This window comes from Dicentrarchus labrax, unplaced genomic scaffold (genome assembly GCF_905237075.1).
Source record: "Dicentrarchus labrax unplaced genomic scaffold, dlabrax2021, whole genome shotgun sequence".
In the NCBI taxonomy this organism is placed as follows: domain Eukaryota; kingdom Metazoa; phylum Chordata; class Actinopteri; family Moronidae; genus Dicentrarchus; species Dicentrarchus labrax.
Genome location: NW_026136707.1, coordinates 14951934 through 14969198, shown reverse-complemented (window position 1 = coordinate 14969198; position 17265 = coordinate 14951934). Strand labels below are relative to the sequence as shown.

General features: G+C 42.6%; 2 protein-coding genes across 5 annotated transcripts; both read right to left on the bottom strand.

The window, feature by feature from the left end:
• Positions 1–294: 294 nt before the first annotated feature.
• si:ch211-261d7.6 (zinc finger protein 252) lies at positions 295–10696 on the bottom strand. Of its 3 annotated transcripts, XM_051405514.1 has the most exons (3): positions 10318–10695; positions 6650–8194; positions 295–1830 (listed from the first exon to the last, which is right to left on the bottom strand). In XM_051405514.1, the coding sequence occupies exons 1-3, from the start codon at positions 10430–10432 to the stop codon at positions 548–550; spliced, it is 2943 nt and encodes a 980-aa protein (XP_051261474.1). In that variant the 5' UTR covers positions 10433–10695; the 3' UTR covers positions 295–547. The 3 variants fall into 3 exon arrangements, with proteins under 3 accessions (XP_051261474.1, XP_051261475.1, XP_051261473.1); XM_051405515.1 differs by lacking the exon at positions 6650–8194; XM_051405513.1 differs by lacking the exon at positions 295–1830 and having other exon boundaries at positions 3802–8194; positions 10318–10696.
• Positions 10697–11259: 563 nt separating this feature from the next.
• On the bottom strand, positions 11260–17186 carry zgc:66448 (uncharacterized protein LOC327401 homolog). 2 transcript variants are annotated; one of them, XM_051405518.1, is made up of 3 exons: positions 16718–17186; positions 13164–16402; positions 11260–13001 (listed from the first exon to the last, which is right to left on the bottom strand). In XM_051405518.1, exons 1-3 carry the CDS (start codon positions 17109–17111, stop codon positions 12801–12803), a joined length of 3834 nt encoding a protein of 1277 aa, XP_051261478.1. In that variant the 5' UTR covers positions 17112–17186; the 3' UTR covers positions 11260–12800. The 2 variants fall into 2 exon arrangements, with proteins under 2 accessions (XP_051261478.1, XP_051261477.1); XM_051405517.1 differs by having other exon boundaries at positions 11260–16402; positions 16718–17185.
• Positions 17187–17265: the final 79 nt, after the last annotated feature.

Sequence of the window (17265 nt, the reverse complement as noted above, 5' to 3'; positions counted from 1 at the left end):
AGCTGTACATGTACTGATCCCCACACTACTGTATCTCCTGGCAAAAGTAATAAGTAACAGCCAGTGGGTGGTGCTATTGCAGCATGTGGGATAGGATGTTTTCCCACAGGGATGCACCCACTGTATTAGATCCCATTACAGTCCCCAGAAACCTCCATAAACTAATAATAAAGCTCTATGTGCACAATACGCTGCACCATTAATGCTACGGCTGTTCACATCTCAATGTTTTAACATCTTACATTGCTTGAATATCTAACAACATTTGTAGAAACTAAAAGAAGAAAGAAAACATTTTGAATTCATTTAATTTTATTTGGTTTCACAAGCAGAGGTAGGATGCTTTACGACTTGTAATCTCATAGTATCAGGCATTACTCTATTGTAGATACTCATATCAATCTCAGGGATATTTGCCTTTAATGTAGTGTAACACAGTAACAGTAAGTTTAACACACACTAGATACAAATTCATCAACAATCATTAACCTTTTGTAAACCTCTAACAGTAATAAAAGAAAGGCACCAGTATGAGAAATAAATGCCTTCAACCCTCAATATTATCCTGTGGTATAGGCAGCTCCCCAGTAGCATGTTTTATATAATGCAAATGCAGCTTTGCCACTTCATCAAAGCCCATATCGCATTCACAACACTCCCATTCCCAATACTTATGTACTCTGTGCATGCTTGTTTCCTGTGACTCGCTCTCATCCGGCCCCTGTCCTGCTTGTGGCGGCACAATTTCTGATTTCAGTTCATCGGGTGGATCAGATCCAGCCTGGCCAGGTGGTTTTGAAGGCTTGAAGTAATGCACAGGCTCTCCACAATCCGACTCTTCAGAGTTTGCATAATCCCCGAACTCAGCATCCTCACATGGCTTTTGAGTTTCACTTTCCTCCCCGCGTTCTTTCTTTGCTGGCAGCTCTTCCATGTTTATATCCATTTCTGGCTCCTCTTTCACACTGGTGAGAACAAGTCTCCTCTTTCCAATAATGGCAGAATTCTTGAGGTCCACAGGCATCCCGTTGGATCCAGCATGAACTCTAAGATGCTTTTTTCGGTGTGAAATTAGATTTCCGGGAAAAGAAAAGTTCTTCCCACAAACTGTGCACTGGTAAGGCTTCGCTCCAGTGTAGGTGCTGTAGCGATGCTTCAGCTGCAGGTGTTTATCTAGTGACGCCTCGTCTGAAAAGCCTTTGGCGCAACTTAAACACCAAAACAGTTTCTGTTTGTGGAGATCAACATGTGCCATCCACGAGTCAACGGAAGTGAAGTTTTTATTACACTGATCACATCTGGGAGGTTTTGAGCTGAATGATCCACGTGACCTGTGAACTCTCAGGTGACCGAGTAACCGCGCTCGCCGGATAAATAACATCCCGCAGTCTGGACACTCATATTTATGCAAATTCTGGACATTTTGCTCACTTTTTGTCATAGCTGGCTTGTTGTCATGCAGTCGTAGGTGTTTTCTGAATGAAACCAGGTATGTATAAACCTTCCCACAGACTGAGCAAGAATAACCCTTCGAAGTTTTCTTGTTCAATAGCAATGAATGGCTCATGTCACGCCCATCTGCATCACCATCCTTGTCTTCATCTCCGTTTTCTCCATCCTCTACTCTCCCCGAGTCCAGTTCTGCTGCCGGATTCCTGTTGTCTCCTGTCTGAGTTTCCATTTCATCATCATCATCATCCTCCTCCTCCTCCTCCTCTTCCTCTTCTTCTTCCTCCTCCTCCAGGGCATGCTGGTGCAGGTGAGTCTCGTAGACTTTCAGGTGTGTAAACGTCAGTCCACAATCCTTGCATGTAAGACTGCACCGTTTGCCTACGAAAGAAGAAAAAGGTCCAATTTAGAGGTAAAATATTATCAGTTCATATATGTTAGTTATTATGAGTGTATAAAACAAACTGATTTTATTAAAGAACTAATGTTTCTGATGTCTCAGCTGAAATGTTGCAGTCTGGTTACTACTGCTAAAGTTACCAATGTTTAACTGCAGCAGGGAAAACTTACAAGTTTGAGTTGTGGCTCTTCTCTTCGTTCACAGATGTGGGGCAATTAAAAGTCAAGTGTTAACCCTATTCTTAAATCATTTAACTCTCAGAGCATTACACATTTTACATTTTGTGGTCTTGCTGTCTGTAAAGCAAGTAGGTTATCTGTGACGTATCTATGGAGCCTAGAGAGTGCAACTCAAACAATTGTGGTACTACAGCTGTGGGTCTGTGGGTCAGGCTTGTTTAAGTGTGACGTTGCTTACATATATTTAATTTAAGAAAAGATCTTTCAATTAAATAAAACAAATTCTAAATAATAAAGCAGGAAAACTATTCATTGAGAGATCATTTATAAGCAGTAAGTTAATAAATGGAATTATCAATAATTTAAAAGTCTTAATTAAGTTTTAAATAATTCACTCAAGGACAGAATAAGTAAATAGAATTATTAATTGGCTAATTAAGTTTTTAATGCAGTAGTTAACTTCAATTTCATTATAATTTAAAACTATAAAAGTCTATTATTCTGCCGGCACATTCCAGCTTCCATACCCATAACGTGCTGTATATGAAACAGGCCAAATCATTTCAATATGAAGACTAATGTGCTGTAGTACTGTAGTCTAAAAATGACTGGCTATGGCTTTCTAATTAAATGTTGTATTATTAAATGTAATCAACATGCCCTGATAAAAACCAAATACATGATCAGTACTAACTAGTTCTGATCAAGAAACAGTGAATCTGAAGCTGAATTAATCACACAACCCAATAATTCACGGGGAAAAATCATGAATTTATTTGTAATTTTAGAGAACGTAGTCTTCATTGTTTCAGAAACAGCAAATTAAACAAGTAGTCAAACGGTATATTGGTCAGAGGGAAGATTTTCATAAATTAATATAACAAAGTAACATATCTTGTACACTAAAAATACTTTTTTCCACTACATAAGTGGCATGTAAACTAACAACTATTTTACGTAGCACTATTTTTAGTTTAAGCAATGAATAATCTTCCCACAACATAGAAATATAACAGTGAAAAGGAAAGAACATGGGAGCTTATACATCAATTAATGCAAAAAGTATTGTACGTAACATACAAATACTTGATTAGAAATGTTTTATGGTAGTAACTGGTTGTACAGTTCAACATCAGGACATTTTTAACAAACAGTGCACATTGTTTTACTTCATATATCTTATTTTCTCTGCAAATGTTATCATTCAGCCAAACCTCAGGTATTTCAACCAAAACCAGCAAAATTAGTATATTTGTTGTGCAGAATTATTTTGATGTCCTTCGCAATAAATAGTCCATTTCATTTTTCAGGGAATTTTTAAATGCATGAGGACAAACATGTACATGCATAACTGTTTCTAAATCTTTTTTGTTGATATATCTAGATATGAACTACCATACTTATGCCAGTGATCCGCAAAGAGATTAACAAGGTTCAGCTGACATTCATAACAGGTCTATTCAAAACAAGAACAAATCAAATCGTGGCTCAAAACTATACATTTGTGATATCTCAACTTAAGCTTCTAAAAAAGGGGTTATTCTTTAACATTTGTACATACTCTAATCCAGTGTAAAGGAAAGCCTGAGAATAGGAATATAATCAAACGGCTTTTTTTAAATATAAGGAATCTCAACTAATATACAAAATAATACGGAAAGCCTGTTTCTACTTAGCATAAACAAAAAAGGTCTAACAAGGTATTTTGAAGCTGAACACAATTAAGTAGTTTCGCAACCCAAAAAAAAAAAAAAACCCCACAATCTACAGTGTCTTAATTTCAATCCTTTGCAGGTGGTTTAGTCTAATGCTGTACACTCCACGGGCATGTTCAAAATAGTGCTGGTGCAAATTAGTTTCTCGACAAAAAGTAGTTCCACATTCAAGGCAAGTAAGGACATTGGTATCTGGTAGCAGCAAGGGCATCACTCTGCCTTTTGTAAGTCACCGATACATTCCTGGTGATGATCGATAAGGTCCTGTATTTCACTGAAGGTCCGCGGGCAGATGGAGCAATGATACGAGTCATTGTTACAGTGCTGAGTTTCGTGTTTTTGTAACGCAGTTGGTGAAAGAAAGGCTTTGCCACAATGCTGGCACTTATGGTTACTTTGCGACTGGCTGTCTGGGTTAAGTGTAGGTTGGTTCAGTGTAGAGCACGAAAAGGACTTCCCTCTGCTGTCGGCAGAGGGCATGTTGGGTTTTAAAAGATTTGAGGTCATAGCAGCGCTGAGCCTATAGCGAACTTCATTCGGGAGACGACAGCGGACTTCGTCGTGCCATGCGAGGTGTTGCTGCAGCTGATTCTCAGTCCAAAAGCCGTGACAGCACAGGGCGCAACAATAAGGGCGGCTCCTTGCCTTAGTCTTATGGGCTCCTAATTGTTCCTCTGTTTGGAAAGCTTTTCCACACTTGTCACACTTGAAAAGGCATTTGGCTGTATGCTCCGACAGGCGGCTAGGAGGCGGGGATACATCGGCTGTGTTTTCAGGAATTTGAATCTCCTGTTTAGACTCGTGTTTTACCTCCAGGCATACTTTCTTATGGTCAAGGAGGGCACCAGTAGAACTGCACTGCTTCCCACAATCAAGGCATGAAACAGGTTTTACCGGTGGGGGTTCTGATCTGACCTGCGGATTCTTCTTTCTTCTGCCAACAGTGCTTTTTTTCACTGTCACTCGGGCGCCATCTACAGCTGGTAAATTTTCTGTCTTTTTGACTTCAGTGCTTGAGGCAACCGACTCCTTTTTAGTACTCAAAGGAACCATATTTTTGCCTTTCGTCCTCCTTGAGTGGGCCTGCCATTTGTGGGCGCGCAGACCTCTTGCTTTAGCAAAGGTCATAGAGCAGAGGGGACACTGGTGAGCTTTTGGCTTTAGCGTTGTTGACGTGGACTCACTCACGTCAAAGTTTACGTCAACCAAGCCGAGCCTGTCGCCTTGATGTTCTGCAGCTTCCAGAGTGTTACTGTGCTCTTTTTCACAGTGGGCAGCTAGAAGTGAACCTTGCACAAATGTTTCGTCACATTGTGGACATGAGATGGTCTCCAGTGGGCTGCTGCTCTTCGCGCTTTTATTTGACTCGGGCTCTGGCTCAGTTTTGGTCTGACACTGAGGATTAAACATCTGGTGGCGTTGGAGAACACAATGGTTAAAAAATTGTTTGCCACATTTGTGGCACTGAAAAGGTCCACCCTCTGCCTTGTGGCCAAGAAATTTTATATCTTCTTTGTGCCATCTTTTGTGGGAGCCGAGGGCTGAGTTGGACATGAATCGCCTCCCACATTCTGAGCAGTGAAATAGTCCTTTACTTGGCTCTTCCTGTTTAGGTTTCTTTAGCATTACAGACATGGCCAATTTCCCTTTTGCTACAGATTTGTTACCCTCAGCATGGACTCTTTTATGAAAATTCAAAGCTCCAACCACTGAAAAGCTTCTGTCACACTTTTTGCATTTGTATTTCAAATTGGTTGTACATGGGTTTTCTAAGTTTCCACCGGATTGATTTTCCATATTTAGCTCCCCACTGTCCATTTCCTTCTTTACTTCAGTATTAACTGTAATTTGATCAGAGCTTTCCTGTGTGCTGTCATCCATACTATACTCGTGTAATGTTAGACTATCATTATTTTCTGAGGGTTCTGTCTTACAATCAACTGCTTGACTGTCTCTTTTAATGCAAAGTTTTTGATGAGCCCTCAAAGAGGCCTTGTTGTTGAAATGTGCGAGGCATGTTGCACACTGGAGATCCTCAAGTGTGACAGTGGATCTCGGAGATGAAGGCGAGTGCCCGGTCTCGTACCCATGGCTTTTCATGTGAAACTGAAGTGCTTTGGCCCGTGAAAACAACTTCCCACAGTCAGGACAGCTGTACGTGTTCTTTTTCAACTGCTCAACCTGATGCTGAAAAGACTTACTCGGTGGTGGGAGTAACTGGTCATTATGCACAACCTGGTGTCTGAGGAGGCTGGAAAAAAGTCGGAACGACCTGTTGCAGAGCTCACATTTATGATTTCCGTTTTCATGTTTTCGCATGTGCAAGGCCATAATGCCCTTGTGACGGAACTTTCTACCACACACTGGACATGCAACCTTAACACTGGAGCGTGGGTGTCCATTAGCAGAGTGCAGAGATCCTGCAACACCTTTTCTTAGCCTCAAATCTGCACACTGAGTCTGACTTTGCTTGTGGTGGGAGAAAGCTCCTAGAGACCAAAAACCCTTCCCACATTGTTCACAATGATAAATCTTTGGGCCTAGAAGGGTTTTCTTTGGATTGTACTCTTTCTTAGTGACTGAAATATTCTCTTTCTTTTGTGCGGAGCAGTTTTTCATATGGTTAAACAAGCTAGCTGCATACGAATAAGACATCATGCAATCTGGACATTGGAACTGTTTTCTTTTGGGATGATGCAACTGATGAGAGACAAAAGCAGACAAACGCGAGAAGCATTTACCACACTCATTGCATGTAAATATTTTCTTCTCCAATCCCTCTGCCTGGTACAATACATCACTGCTTGTGTTTTCATTCTTGTGTTGTTGTATGTGACTGCAGTGTGCTGCATAGCTACTGGCTTCGTGGCCACATGTGTCACATGTGTAAACTGCCACTGACTGACCTTGAGTCTGTTGTCTTCTCTTATGAACGCCATGCCACATTCTGTGAACTCGCAGTGATGAAGCACTAGAAAACCAACGGTAACACTCTGGACAATCGAATCTTTCCCCTGTCGTTTTATTCTCGGCCTCGGCTTGCTCAAAGTCAATTTGTACAATTTTCAAATCCATCTCTGGTTTTAAAACAGTGCTACTGGGGGAAATCCCAGTGTCGTCGTCATCCCTTACTTCCTGATCCGATTCACACAGCAGCTCAAGATCAGGATTCAGGTCTTGAACGGGCTCGTCCTCAGATTCACTTGCACTGATCACTTGTACATTAAAGTCCCCGGGTTCATAACTCTCCATGTCTTCATCAATCTCATTTACATGAGAGTCTTCTTCAGCCACACTGGTAGGAGGCATGTTCTCAGCTTCCACTTGGTCCTTCTCAGTCTCTTTTGTTTCACTTTCCGAAGCTTTCTGTTGAGGTAACAGAGAGGTGCGCAGCTTGGCTTCCTTCTCTGTTTCTTTGAAAACATCCGTATGATGAAGCTGATGTGAGTGAAGCGCTGAGGCCCTGGAAAACCTGAGCCCACAATCTTTACATTCAAATGCCTTCTTCTGTAGCTGACATACTTGATGAAGAAACGACTTTGCTGGGGTCTCGTCGCTGTGCGCCGTGCGCTGATGTCTGTAGTAGAAGGTTAGAGTCATAAATACTTTTCCACATTCCTCACAAGGGAACCTTTTCGCTGAATCATTTGAGTGATTAGCATGCCATCGCTGATGGTTGAAGAGGGCGATATGACCATTGAAAGCCTTTTTACACTCACTACAGTAAAACTCATTGCTGCTTTTCTTTGGTTTTTCTTTCATTTCTTCAGGAGAGCATTGACTGTTGCGGCTAAATCGCTGATGGGTTTTAAGGCGCATAAGAGCAGTAAATGCTTTACCGCATGAACACTTAAAAGCTTTTTCAGGAGCATCATCTGTCTGGTTTTCACTGGGCTTGGCTTCAACTACTGACTCCTCAGTGTGAAATGCATCTCCTGAACTCCTGTTTCGTGACTTAACTAACTTTTCCTCATGACAACGGCGGTGCGCATCAAGAGCTGAAGCGCGAGAATAATTCCGCCCACAAGACTCGCACTGAAACGACTTCTTTTTCAAATGTTCGAGGTCATGAAAAACTGACTTGGAGGCTTGTCTGTGTGAGCGCTGGTGGTTGAGAAAGTGTCCAATCACACCGTAACATTTCCCGCAGTCTGGACATTCATAAGTGTGCTGCTTCGTTATCCCAGAATTTATTTGAATGCTAGAATCCTTTTGGGAGGTTTGACCGTGGTTCTTCTCCATGTGCGAGAGGAACTCACTTGGTTCAACAAATGAGAGTGAACATAGAGTACAGATATTAGCTGTTTCGCTGTCCTTTTCTGCGTCATGTAAGCCATCCAACTGGTTGTCTAAAAACACGCTCTCCTTGGGGTGCTGATGGCGATGCTCCAAGTAGGCTGCCTCCTCTCTAAAGGCTTCTCCACAATCCCGACAGCAGAAAACCCCAACCCCTAAAAATAGAAAGGGGAAAATAGGAGGTCAAAGCCACTCCTGTTTCCAGAGAAAGAAAAGACAGAAGAAAAAAAAAAAACCAAAAAAAAAAAAAAAAAAAACACAAATCACAAAAACACAGGTACAAATCATATCTTTATTTTTAATAGGATTAGAGTTTACAGTATAATCAGAAAAACTTGGTTCTGGAAATACAACATTACCCATAAAAGACAAAATACTTGTGTGCTTAAGCCAAATGCCTTTTGTGAAGTTCAATTGTTTGGTTATTTGATAATAGGTACTGACCTTCGCATCTAGAAAACTTTACTCAGGTATCATTACACCAAGAGGAAGCACCAACATTCAAGCTATTCTGATCCTGCCTCCAAGTGGCACTTAACAGTCATGTTTATGACACAGCAAAGTTAAGTATGCAATATGCTTGGAGTTATAGCTGCAGCAATTAGTCCATCAATTAATTAGTTGTCAACTATTAAATTCATATTTTGAGTATTCTTTTTTAATTAAAAGAATGAGTATGTTTGTGTTGTGGACAAAACAAGACCTTTGGTGACGTCAGCTTTGGGGAACCATGATCAAGATTTTACCACTATCTGACATTTTATGAACCAAACCAAACAACTAATCAAAGAAAAAAGTCGACAAAATATGTATAATATAATAATATATAATGAAAATAACTGTTTGTCGCAGCTACTTTGAATGCAATCAATTAAAGAAGAGCCAACATTGTAGTCTGTTGCCTTATTATAAACGCCTTACTGTTCTCTGTTCCCTTACAATGAATGCTTTTTTGGTTTTTCATTGCCATGCTGCAGAGAAACAAACCCCCTCTCCCCAGTTCAATCATTGTTAATAAGGTCAGTATACTTGACAACAATCGGAATAACATTTCAATTTATGTAGTTCTAAATCATCTGTGGGTTGTCCATGTGCACTATACCATGAATTGTCATTCAAAATAAGATCTAAAGGGGGCAGTAGCATTCATATGATGCATTGTATGTTAATTCTTGCACACACAAGAAGTGCCTGGTTACAGTATGAGCTGCATTATCATTAAAAGTTTTGTTTCTGCAAGTCAATGAAGCAAATTTAATACCATGAGAAAGCATAACACAAGTGTTTGTTTTATATTTTTCACAAGGAAGTGCAGAAATTGGTTCCATAAAATATATTTTAAAATAAAACTTTCTGAGTTGCACTATTAAAATGTCATGATCTATCAATTAGTTTGTTTACCCTGATTAGGTGAGCTGCGTTAATTGACTGTCAGTTCATATCAGTAGATTTTGCATGAGACTCTTCAGTATTAACGCCACAGAGAAAGAATAACTTCCACACCCGTAATCCCAGTCTAAAATACACTGGTTCAACCCTGTAAATGAAAATGACTTAAGGTCATAATCCACAGCTATGTTATTCTGATGAAAGCATCAATTTAACATGGATTTTTGTCAAGTACACTGAGTAGCCCTCCAGTCAATTTTCTCCCTTCAAGTAGCCCTCACATGCAGCTTCTGTATTGTGTATATTGCATTTAATAACACTGTGCTTTTTGTGTCCCATCAGATTTCAAATACCTACAAATTAAATAAAGACAATATTTAATTTGCTAAATATCTTGTGGCATCGAATAATTGAAGGTCAGCCTTTAATTTCTATGGTTTCTGAGGTCGGCCTGGACACATAATATAGTTCAACAGGACTACAGTAATCGCATTTTCCTTCTCATCACTACATTGATTATACTGCTTGTGAAGGACTTCTTATATGATGATTAAATGCAAACATTGTGGATAAAACCCGATATCTAAACATACTGTCGACACTTTTTACTCCAATATATCGATATGGTTGAGTGTCAGCTGTGTCCAGGACTGTTGCAGCACTGAGCATCCATTAACACTCAATGACCAGGAGGCCAGGCTTGGATGTGCAACAGTGTGAGTTAGTGCTATTTGTTAGGGTTATTTTAGGGCGTTTGCCGCAAAATAGCAGTTATTGTTTCGTGTCCCTTCGCTGAAGCTCATGGAGGAGGTCACTTGGTGTGAACACACTCACGGTGTATTGATAGTTACGTTAACGATGAGCTCAGTGCCGGCTACTGTGTGCTTACCATCAGCGGGGTCCTCAGCCGACGTACCGTCGTTGTTCTCCGATTGTCTGTCTCCATTATGGGGGGTCTCTCCTGCTCCGTCCTCTTTCATTGCCGCAGCAGTAGCTTCGTCCATCTTGGCGTGGCTCTGTTTGGTAGCGCTAGCTCTGGTGCTAGTTAGCTTAATAGCTCCAGCGTTGTTTATCAAAATTTTACATCAAGCGAAGTCACTCAGCGCAGAGCCGGGTCAAAAAAACAGTGAGGAAAAATCAGTATGTTAAGATGATGTTACAAGATAGCATTTTGTAATGTTTTTAGCAATGGAAGTGATGATAATCACGGCTAGCTGTGCCGCACGCACACCTGCGCAGTGTGGCGATACACCACTGGGCGGAAGTGATTTCTTCTTCTTCTGTTTTGTTTCCTTCCTTTGGCTGACCTGCAGCTACTGAAGCCTGAATATAAAGTCATTCTCAGCAGGGTTTATATATATATATATATATATATATACTCTTGAGGTCCCTACTGACTTCATAGACACTAAAACAATTATATAAATGTATTAATATATATAAAATTATATAAATTTTGTGGTTTCTTGACACATTATTTGTAGGAACCTTAGTTTGTTATATAATACAGAAAGGTTTTTCACATCCACATTGGACCAGTTGACAGTTGATAGCACACAACTTAATAAAGTTGACAAAACATTATAGTGTTTTTAGTAATGCTGTATGGGAGATTTCAGTCCCATATGATCAGATTAAAGTTACTCTTTGCAGAGGCAGAACATTTGTGTTCTTCCTCCAGGCAGGCAGAAATTCAGACATATGCTAAGACTTTAATCACAATTAGCATTCATTGGTCTTCATGCATACTTCCATTTTATACTTTAAATTTTCCACCAACAAATTCAAACCCCTGAATTAGGTTTACCTAACAAGTACAGTGCAACACGTGTTTATAATCAAAGGCAAGTTTTATTTAATTCAATATGTAGACATCATGGGAAATTTCTATTTCTTTCCATGCTAAAACAGTGGATAGAGGTAGAAGGGCACATGTTTTTGAATCTTAAGACGCTGAATGTTAAGACGCACAGGGACATTTTTATTTAAATTTTTTTTTTACAAATGGACTGTGTTTATTTTACAGTAGTAATGAAGATTTTTCAGTCACTTACAGTATTGGGCCACCAAAGCTACTCAAATGCCCGTTATCATAACAGAGGAAATGGGATTCTGTACCCAGCTAAATCTAGTTATGGAATGAAGTCATTCAGTATTCACAAAAAATACATTGAATTGTACTCAAAAGTGGACTTAATTTTATAAACATGGGTACATTCCAATCTGAAATAGTCATTCTAGTACGAGATACACATTACATGGCACTCATTAGTTTACCGTAGGTGCAACTGCCACCCAGAAATCAGTTTAAAATTTAATTGTCAAGTATATCAGTCATGACACATTGCCAGAAATGAAGCAAAACATCCACTTTATATAATCGGTTTCATGTTCGTCTTGCCATTGTAAAAATTATTGACAAAACATCACATAAACCCAAGTTTAATTTATTACAAATTTGATAACAGTGCCATTAATAATTGTGTAATGACGCTGCTTTCTCTCTGTTCCTAATAACCACTCAAGAGTCAAATTTACAGAAAACTCTTAATCTGATATTACCGTTACATGTAACCGTCACCTTTTGTTTACAGATACGTTTGCTTTGACCAAATTATCACGATGTGAACCTTATTCAAGAGATATTTGGATCCAGTCAATGGCGCTGTGAATACAAGTGCTTCCTAACAGGGTTGTACTGTATGCGGTCAGCCTTTGCATTGTATGTTCTGGTGCACGTATTCTGTGAGCCCAACAACCCACCCCTCCCTTCTTCAAAAGCAAAAACATACATTTCTTTACAGTATCTTAGAAAGAGTTGCTCTGTGTGTTTTGGGAGTGAGGTCACATTGTTGAGTCTACCTTAAGCACAAACTAGGCCTAGAATACCAAGACAGCAGACATGCAGACTGTACTCATAAAAGGCACACAGTATACTGTACATGAAGAAACACAGTTCAAATGGTTCAGGATGTATGAACAGAACTATAAAAGTACTAATATTATCTAAATCTAAAGGTCATTGGCAATAAATGAAATGTAGGCTGTAGAGCCTCATTAACCTGCACCCCTCAGAAGTTGTTTAAACAGGTTAAGTATTTGGATCATTTAAATGCATTAAAAAAGACAGTGAAAGTAATTTAATGGCACATGTATACATCCTATATTAGAACAGTCTGTGGAGTCTAATTTGAAGCTGAAAGACTGTGCTTGACTAAATCCAGTTTCACTTTTATCGTTTTGTTTCTAATGCCCATCCACTCTACTGCAGCTGTCAAACTTCACAACTGAGGGTCAACTAAATGAGGCTCCACTGAGAAAAAAATATATATAAAAAAAAACAACATAACTAAGTCTGCTAGTGTAGACATGTCAAATCTCTCCTTGGGCATGTTGCAAGTAATGCATTTGTAGATCCAACTCCCGAGGAAGAGAGCACCCGCATATCATGCACTGGAGAAGTCGTTCTGGAGCAAAAGGCAAACGGGATCCGAGTTTGTGAGGTTCTGTCCGTGGGGCAAGCTGAGGTAGGGGCAGGGTCTGTGGCATGTGTGGCCTCTCGCTCATGACTGCCTGTGGTGTGAAAAAAATATTTGGGTGTGGAGGTCTTGAGAGTGCACCAACTGCGACAGAGTGAAGAGGGTGAGGCCCTGGCAAAGCAAGAGGAGGGAGCGGAGCAAGTGGAGGTGAGAAAAAAGGAGATGGCTGATTTATGATTATTTGAGTGCCTGTTACCATTGGTTGTTGCTGCAGCTCCTGTCCATTCCCTGGTTTGAGTTGCCCAGTGAGCAGTGTTTGTGGACCCACAGGATTACTTTGGAAGCCCCATACAGGCGTTCCCATCCCCTGGCCAAAACGGTGAGGCTCGTATTGAATGGAGATGGGAACCTTCTGTGTCACTGTCTGACTCTGTACATTGGCCCAGCCAGATGACACCTGCTTTTGCTGCAGCTGGAAATCTTGACTATTTACTAATTTCTCAGGGGAGTTTATAGTCTTTGGAATTCCTGGTGGTGTTTGTATGTCCCACAAGGTGCTACCGACCCCGTGAGAAACAGGAGTTGAAATTGGCATAGCACTGCTTTGGTCTATTTGAGCTGAGGTGGATGCACCTACTAAGCCAGAAGCCCACTGCTTTTGCAGCTCACAGCTGTTCCATGGCTTCTCTGGCTGGCTAACAGTCGACGGTATAACTTGAGGATTACTCATGTCCCACACTCTAGAGTCCTCTTTTTTAGGAGGTATGGATGGGTCCTTTTGTGTTGACACTGGGGCACCTGGCCATCTTGGCAGCTGAAGCTCTTGACCAAGCTTGTTTGGAGAGCCCTGTGAATTTGCTAGTTGAGCAGGTCTGACACTCCACAGAGCTGCCCCATCTATGTAGGACGGAACAGAAAAATCATGTGGCAAAGAGCTTGTGGAAGCGAGCACCGTGGACGTGGGTGTGCTGCTCCAAGTAACAGGCTTGGGTTGCCTCAGCTGCTCCATCTCACTCACTGCTGATGGGCTGGATTTTTTTGGCACAGCTGCCAGGTGGGAGCTGACCATAGCAGCTGCACTCTCTTTCATGTGTGATGACTCTGAATTCTGAGCAGATGTGGGGCCTGACTGAGTTATTGAAGGGCTATCTGCCCAGCCTGGACTTCTCATGTGGTGCTGCTGTAGGCCTGGCTGTGGTGGGCTGTCAAACGGCGTCTGCTGCGCATGTTGCTGCTGTGACGACGGAACAGGCATTACCTCCCCACCGTCCACCTTCCACTGCACTGGTTGAGGGTGTAGCTCCGGCAGCCACGGCTCCTTCTGCTGTCTGCCTTGTAAATCCATGCGAGATGAGAGCATGGAAGACTGTGGTTGGGCTGCCCTTCTGTGCAACTCGGCATCTCTCAGTGCCGAAACTGGAAATGGAGACAGCTGAGAGCTAACCATCCCTGAGCCTCCTAACGGTCTAGACCAGCCCCACATGGGCCTCCCCCCTCTCCTCCCCCGGCTACCCCTGCCTCTCATCCTAGCACCCATTGGGAAAGAATTATACTGGCTGAAACTCTGGCGCTTGCGAGCATGGATCTTCTGGTGTACTAGCAGGCTGCTAAACCAGGAAAAGGTTTTGTGACACTCATCGCAGCGATGAGGTCTCTCTCCTGTGTGTGTGTTCATATGATCGCGGAGCAGATAGGCTAATCCAAAGCTCTTGTCACAAAGGTCACACTTATGAGGTTTGTCACCATTATGTGATAACATATGGTGCTGCAGTTGGGTCTCGTCGCTGTAACCTTTGCGGCAGCTGGTGCAGCGGAACGGTTTTTCCTGATGCAGCTTTTGATGTGTTCTCATGTTCTGCAGGAAGGCAAAGTCTTTCCCACAGTCGGGACATTTGTATGGCTTCTTGCCTGTATGGATGATGAGATGTTGTTGTAAGTAGCTACTGAATCTAAAGCCCTTGCCGCACACTTTGCACTGGTAAGGCTTGTCCTTGGAATGTATGCGCATATGCAGCTCTAACACTGAGCGGTGGCGGAAAGTTTTTCCACACTCAGAACATTTATATGACTTAATACTTATGTTATCACTTCTCCATTTCCCCTGCACATTATCACTGCTTAATGGAGTCAACTGTTTTTTAGGAGGTGCTGCCACCTTTTCTAAATATTGTGCTGCAGATTTGTGACTTAACAGATGTACATTTAAACTGGATTCATCACGATAAACACACGGGCAGTGGGGACAAGTGTGTCCTTTGTCCCAGACCTTGTTAATCTCACTGGGGGGTCTGGGTGTTCTCTCCAGCATCTCATACTCTGCCTCATGAATAAGCATGTGGGCCCTCAGGTTAGCTGGAGCCCCGTAGGTCTGGGGACAAAGGGGGCAGTTGAATGTGCGTTTCGGTTCCTCGCTCTGGTTTGTGTTCTCTTTTCCCGGCCCCCTAACTGCCTCCTGTACGGGCACCGGGGCCTGCTTGCTGGGCTGCTCAGGGGAGGAGTTTGTTTCGCGCAGTCTATGCTGGCGGCAGTGTGCCTTCATGTTCTGAGCAAAGGCAAAAGTTTTCCCACATTCAGGACAGCGGAAGGGTTTCTGACCCGTGTGCAGATACTGATGCTGATGGAGGAGGCTGCTATACTTAAAGGTCTTACCGCAGATGTTGCACAGGTGTGAGCGCGTGTTGTCTGTGTGCTTGCGACGGTGGTCTTCCATGACGGAGTAGTGTTTGAAAACCATGCCGCACTCCGGGCATTCATAGGGTTTCAGAGCGGTGTGACATCGCTGGTGGTGACGCAGGGCCATGGTGTTTGGGAAGGTTTGACTGCACTCTTGGCATGTGAAGTTGCTCTCCTGGGAGTGGGTCATCATGTGCTTAGTGACAGACACCTTAAACTGGAACTCTTGGCGGCACAGTGGGCAGTGGTAAGGCTTTTCTACTGTATTGCAGCAGTTGTGGTCCCTCAGCTTATCCACTGTAGAGAAGACCCTCTCACATTCTGCACACTGAAAACTCCCCTCCTCCTCCGTTTGCACCTCCTTCTTTGGAGTAACAAGTTGCTGCTCCTCCTTCTCTTTATGTTCATTTCTGTGTTTGATGAGGCTGCTGCGGTGCTGAAAGGTAAGGCCGCATTCTTTACAGGTGAGGGGCGTGAGCTCATCCTCGTGTGCGTGAAAGTGGCGGTGAAGGTTGAACGTCTCGCGGCGGTTGAACCTCTTCCCACACTCCTTGCACACCAAACGGCACTTTTTTGGCTTAGCTGTCGTGTCAGCGTCCTGCCCTCGGTCCGCCTCTTCATCATCTTCAACCCCGTCCTCTAACCCATCGACGTCTCCCACCGGCTCCTTAGCCGGCGCTGTCTCCTTAACCAGTGCTGTCTCCGTGGTCTTCTCACTGGAGCGGTCCTCCTTGTGAATCTCCTCTGCATCAGCTGTAATGTTTTCATCAACATGTGTGTCCTGCTGCACCTCTCCAGCACTCTCTCTCACATCATTGTGGTCTGTAAAAGAAAAAGCACATCATTGTAACTTGTATTATTGTGTAATAATAACAACAAACAAACAAAATAACACAATCATAAACTATAAATAAACAAACAACCCATCAACAAACAAACTGCACGCTGCTAACACAGCTAACCACCATCAGCGCAGATCACAATCTTTAGTGCGGGATGCTAGCTTGAGTTGTGATGGTAATTAATGTCAGTGGAGTTGACAGTGTGTATCGAACCGGTAGTGAGAGCTAACCTACAGCTCAGGTTAGCCCGGAGGCTAAAGCTAACTGTAAATTACATTAAAAAACGTTAGCATACCACACTTGTCATTTTCCTGCTTGAGTGTTTTCGCCCCTTCGTCGTCGTCTTCAGTTTCAGACCAGTCGTAAGCCCGCTGGTCGCCGCCAGGAGACTCGGTCATTTTTTCTGCCGATGTTAGGTCGTCCGGTGAATTGCATGTCGTTTTGTCGGCTCCAGCACCGGACTCGACACTAACCTCGGAATGGCTGGCAACACCACCACCGCCGTCGTTGCCAGCACTGGCTCTCTGCTCATCGTCGGGGCTCTCTGTGGTTTTATTATGTGTCCTTTCATCTTCCTTATTAAAGCCGCATCCCGACTCCACCGCCTCGGTCTTCCCCCCAGATGTTTCCTCCTCCTCCGCAGGGGATTTCTGTCGTTTTGGAGACTCCGACGGGTCTACGGCGGCCATGTTTCCCCCATGCACCCCCTTGTCCAGAACACACAAGGATCATGCTCGCCAGCCTGAACAAGGAATGAGATTTCCGGTAGAAACTTTCAAAATAAAACTCTTTTTACTGGGGGGGAGAGAAAGAACTTTAGTTCATCATTTCATTAAATATAAT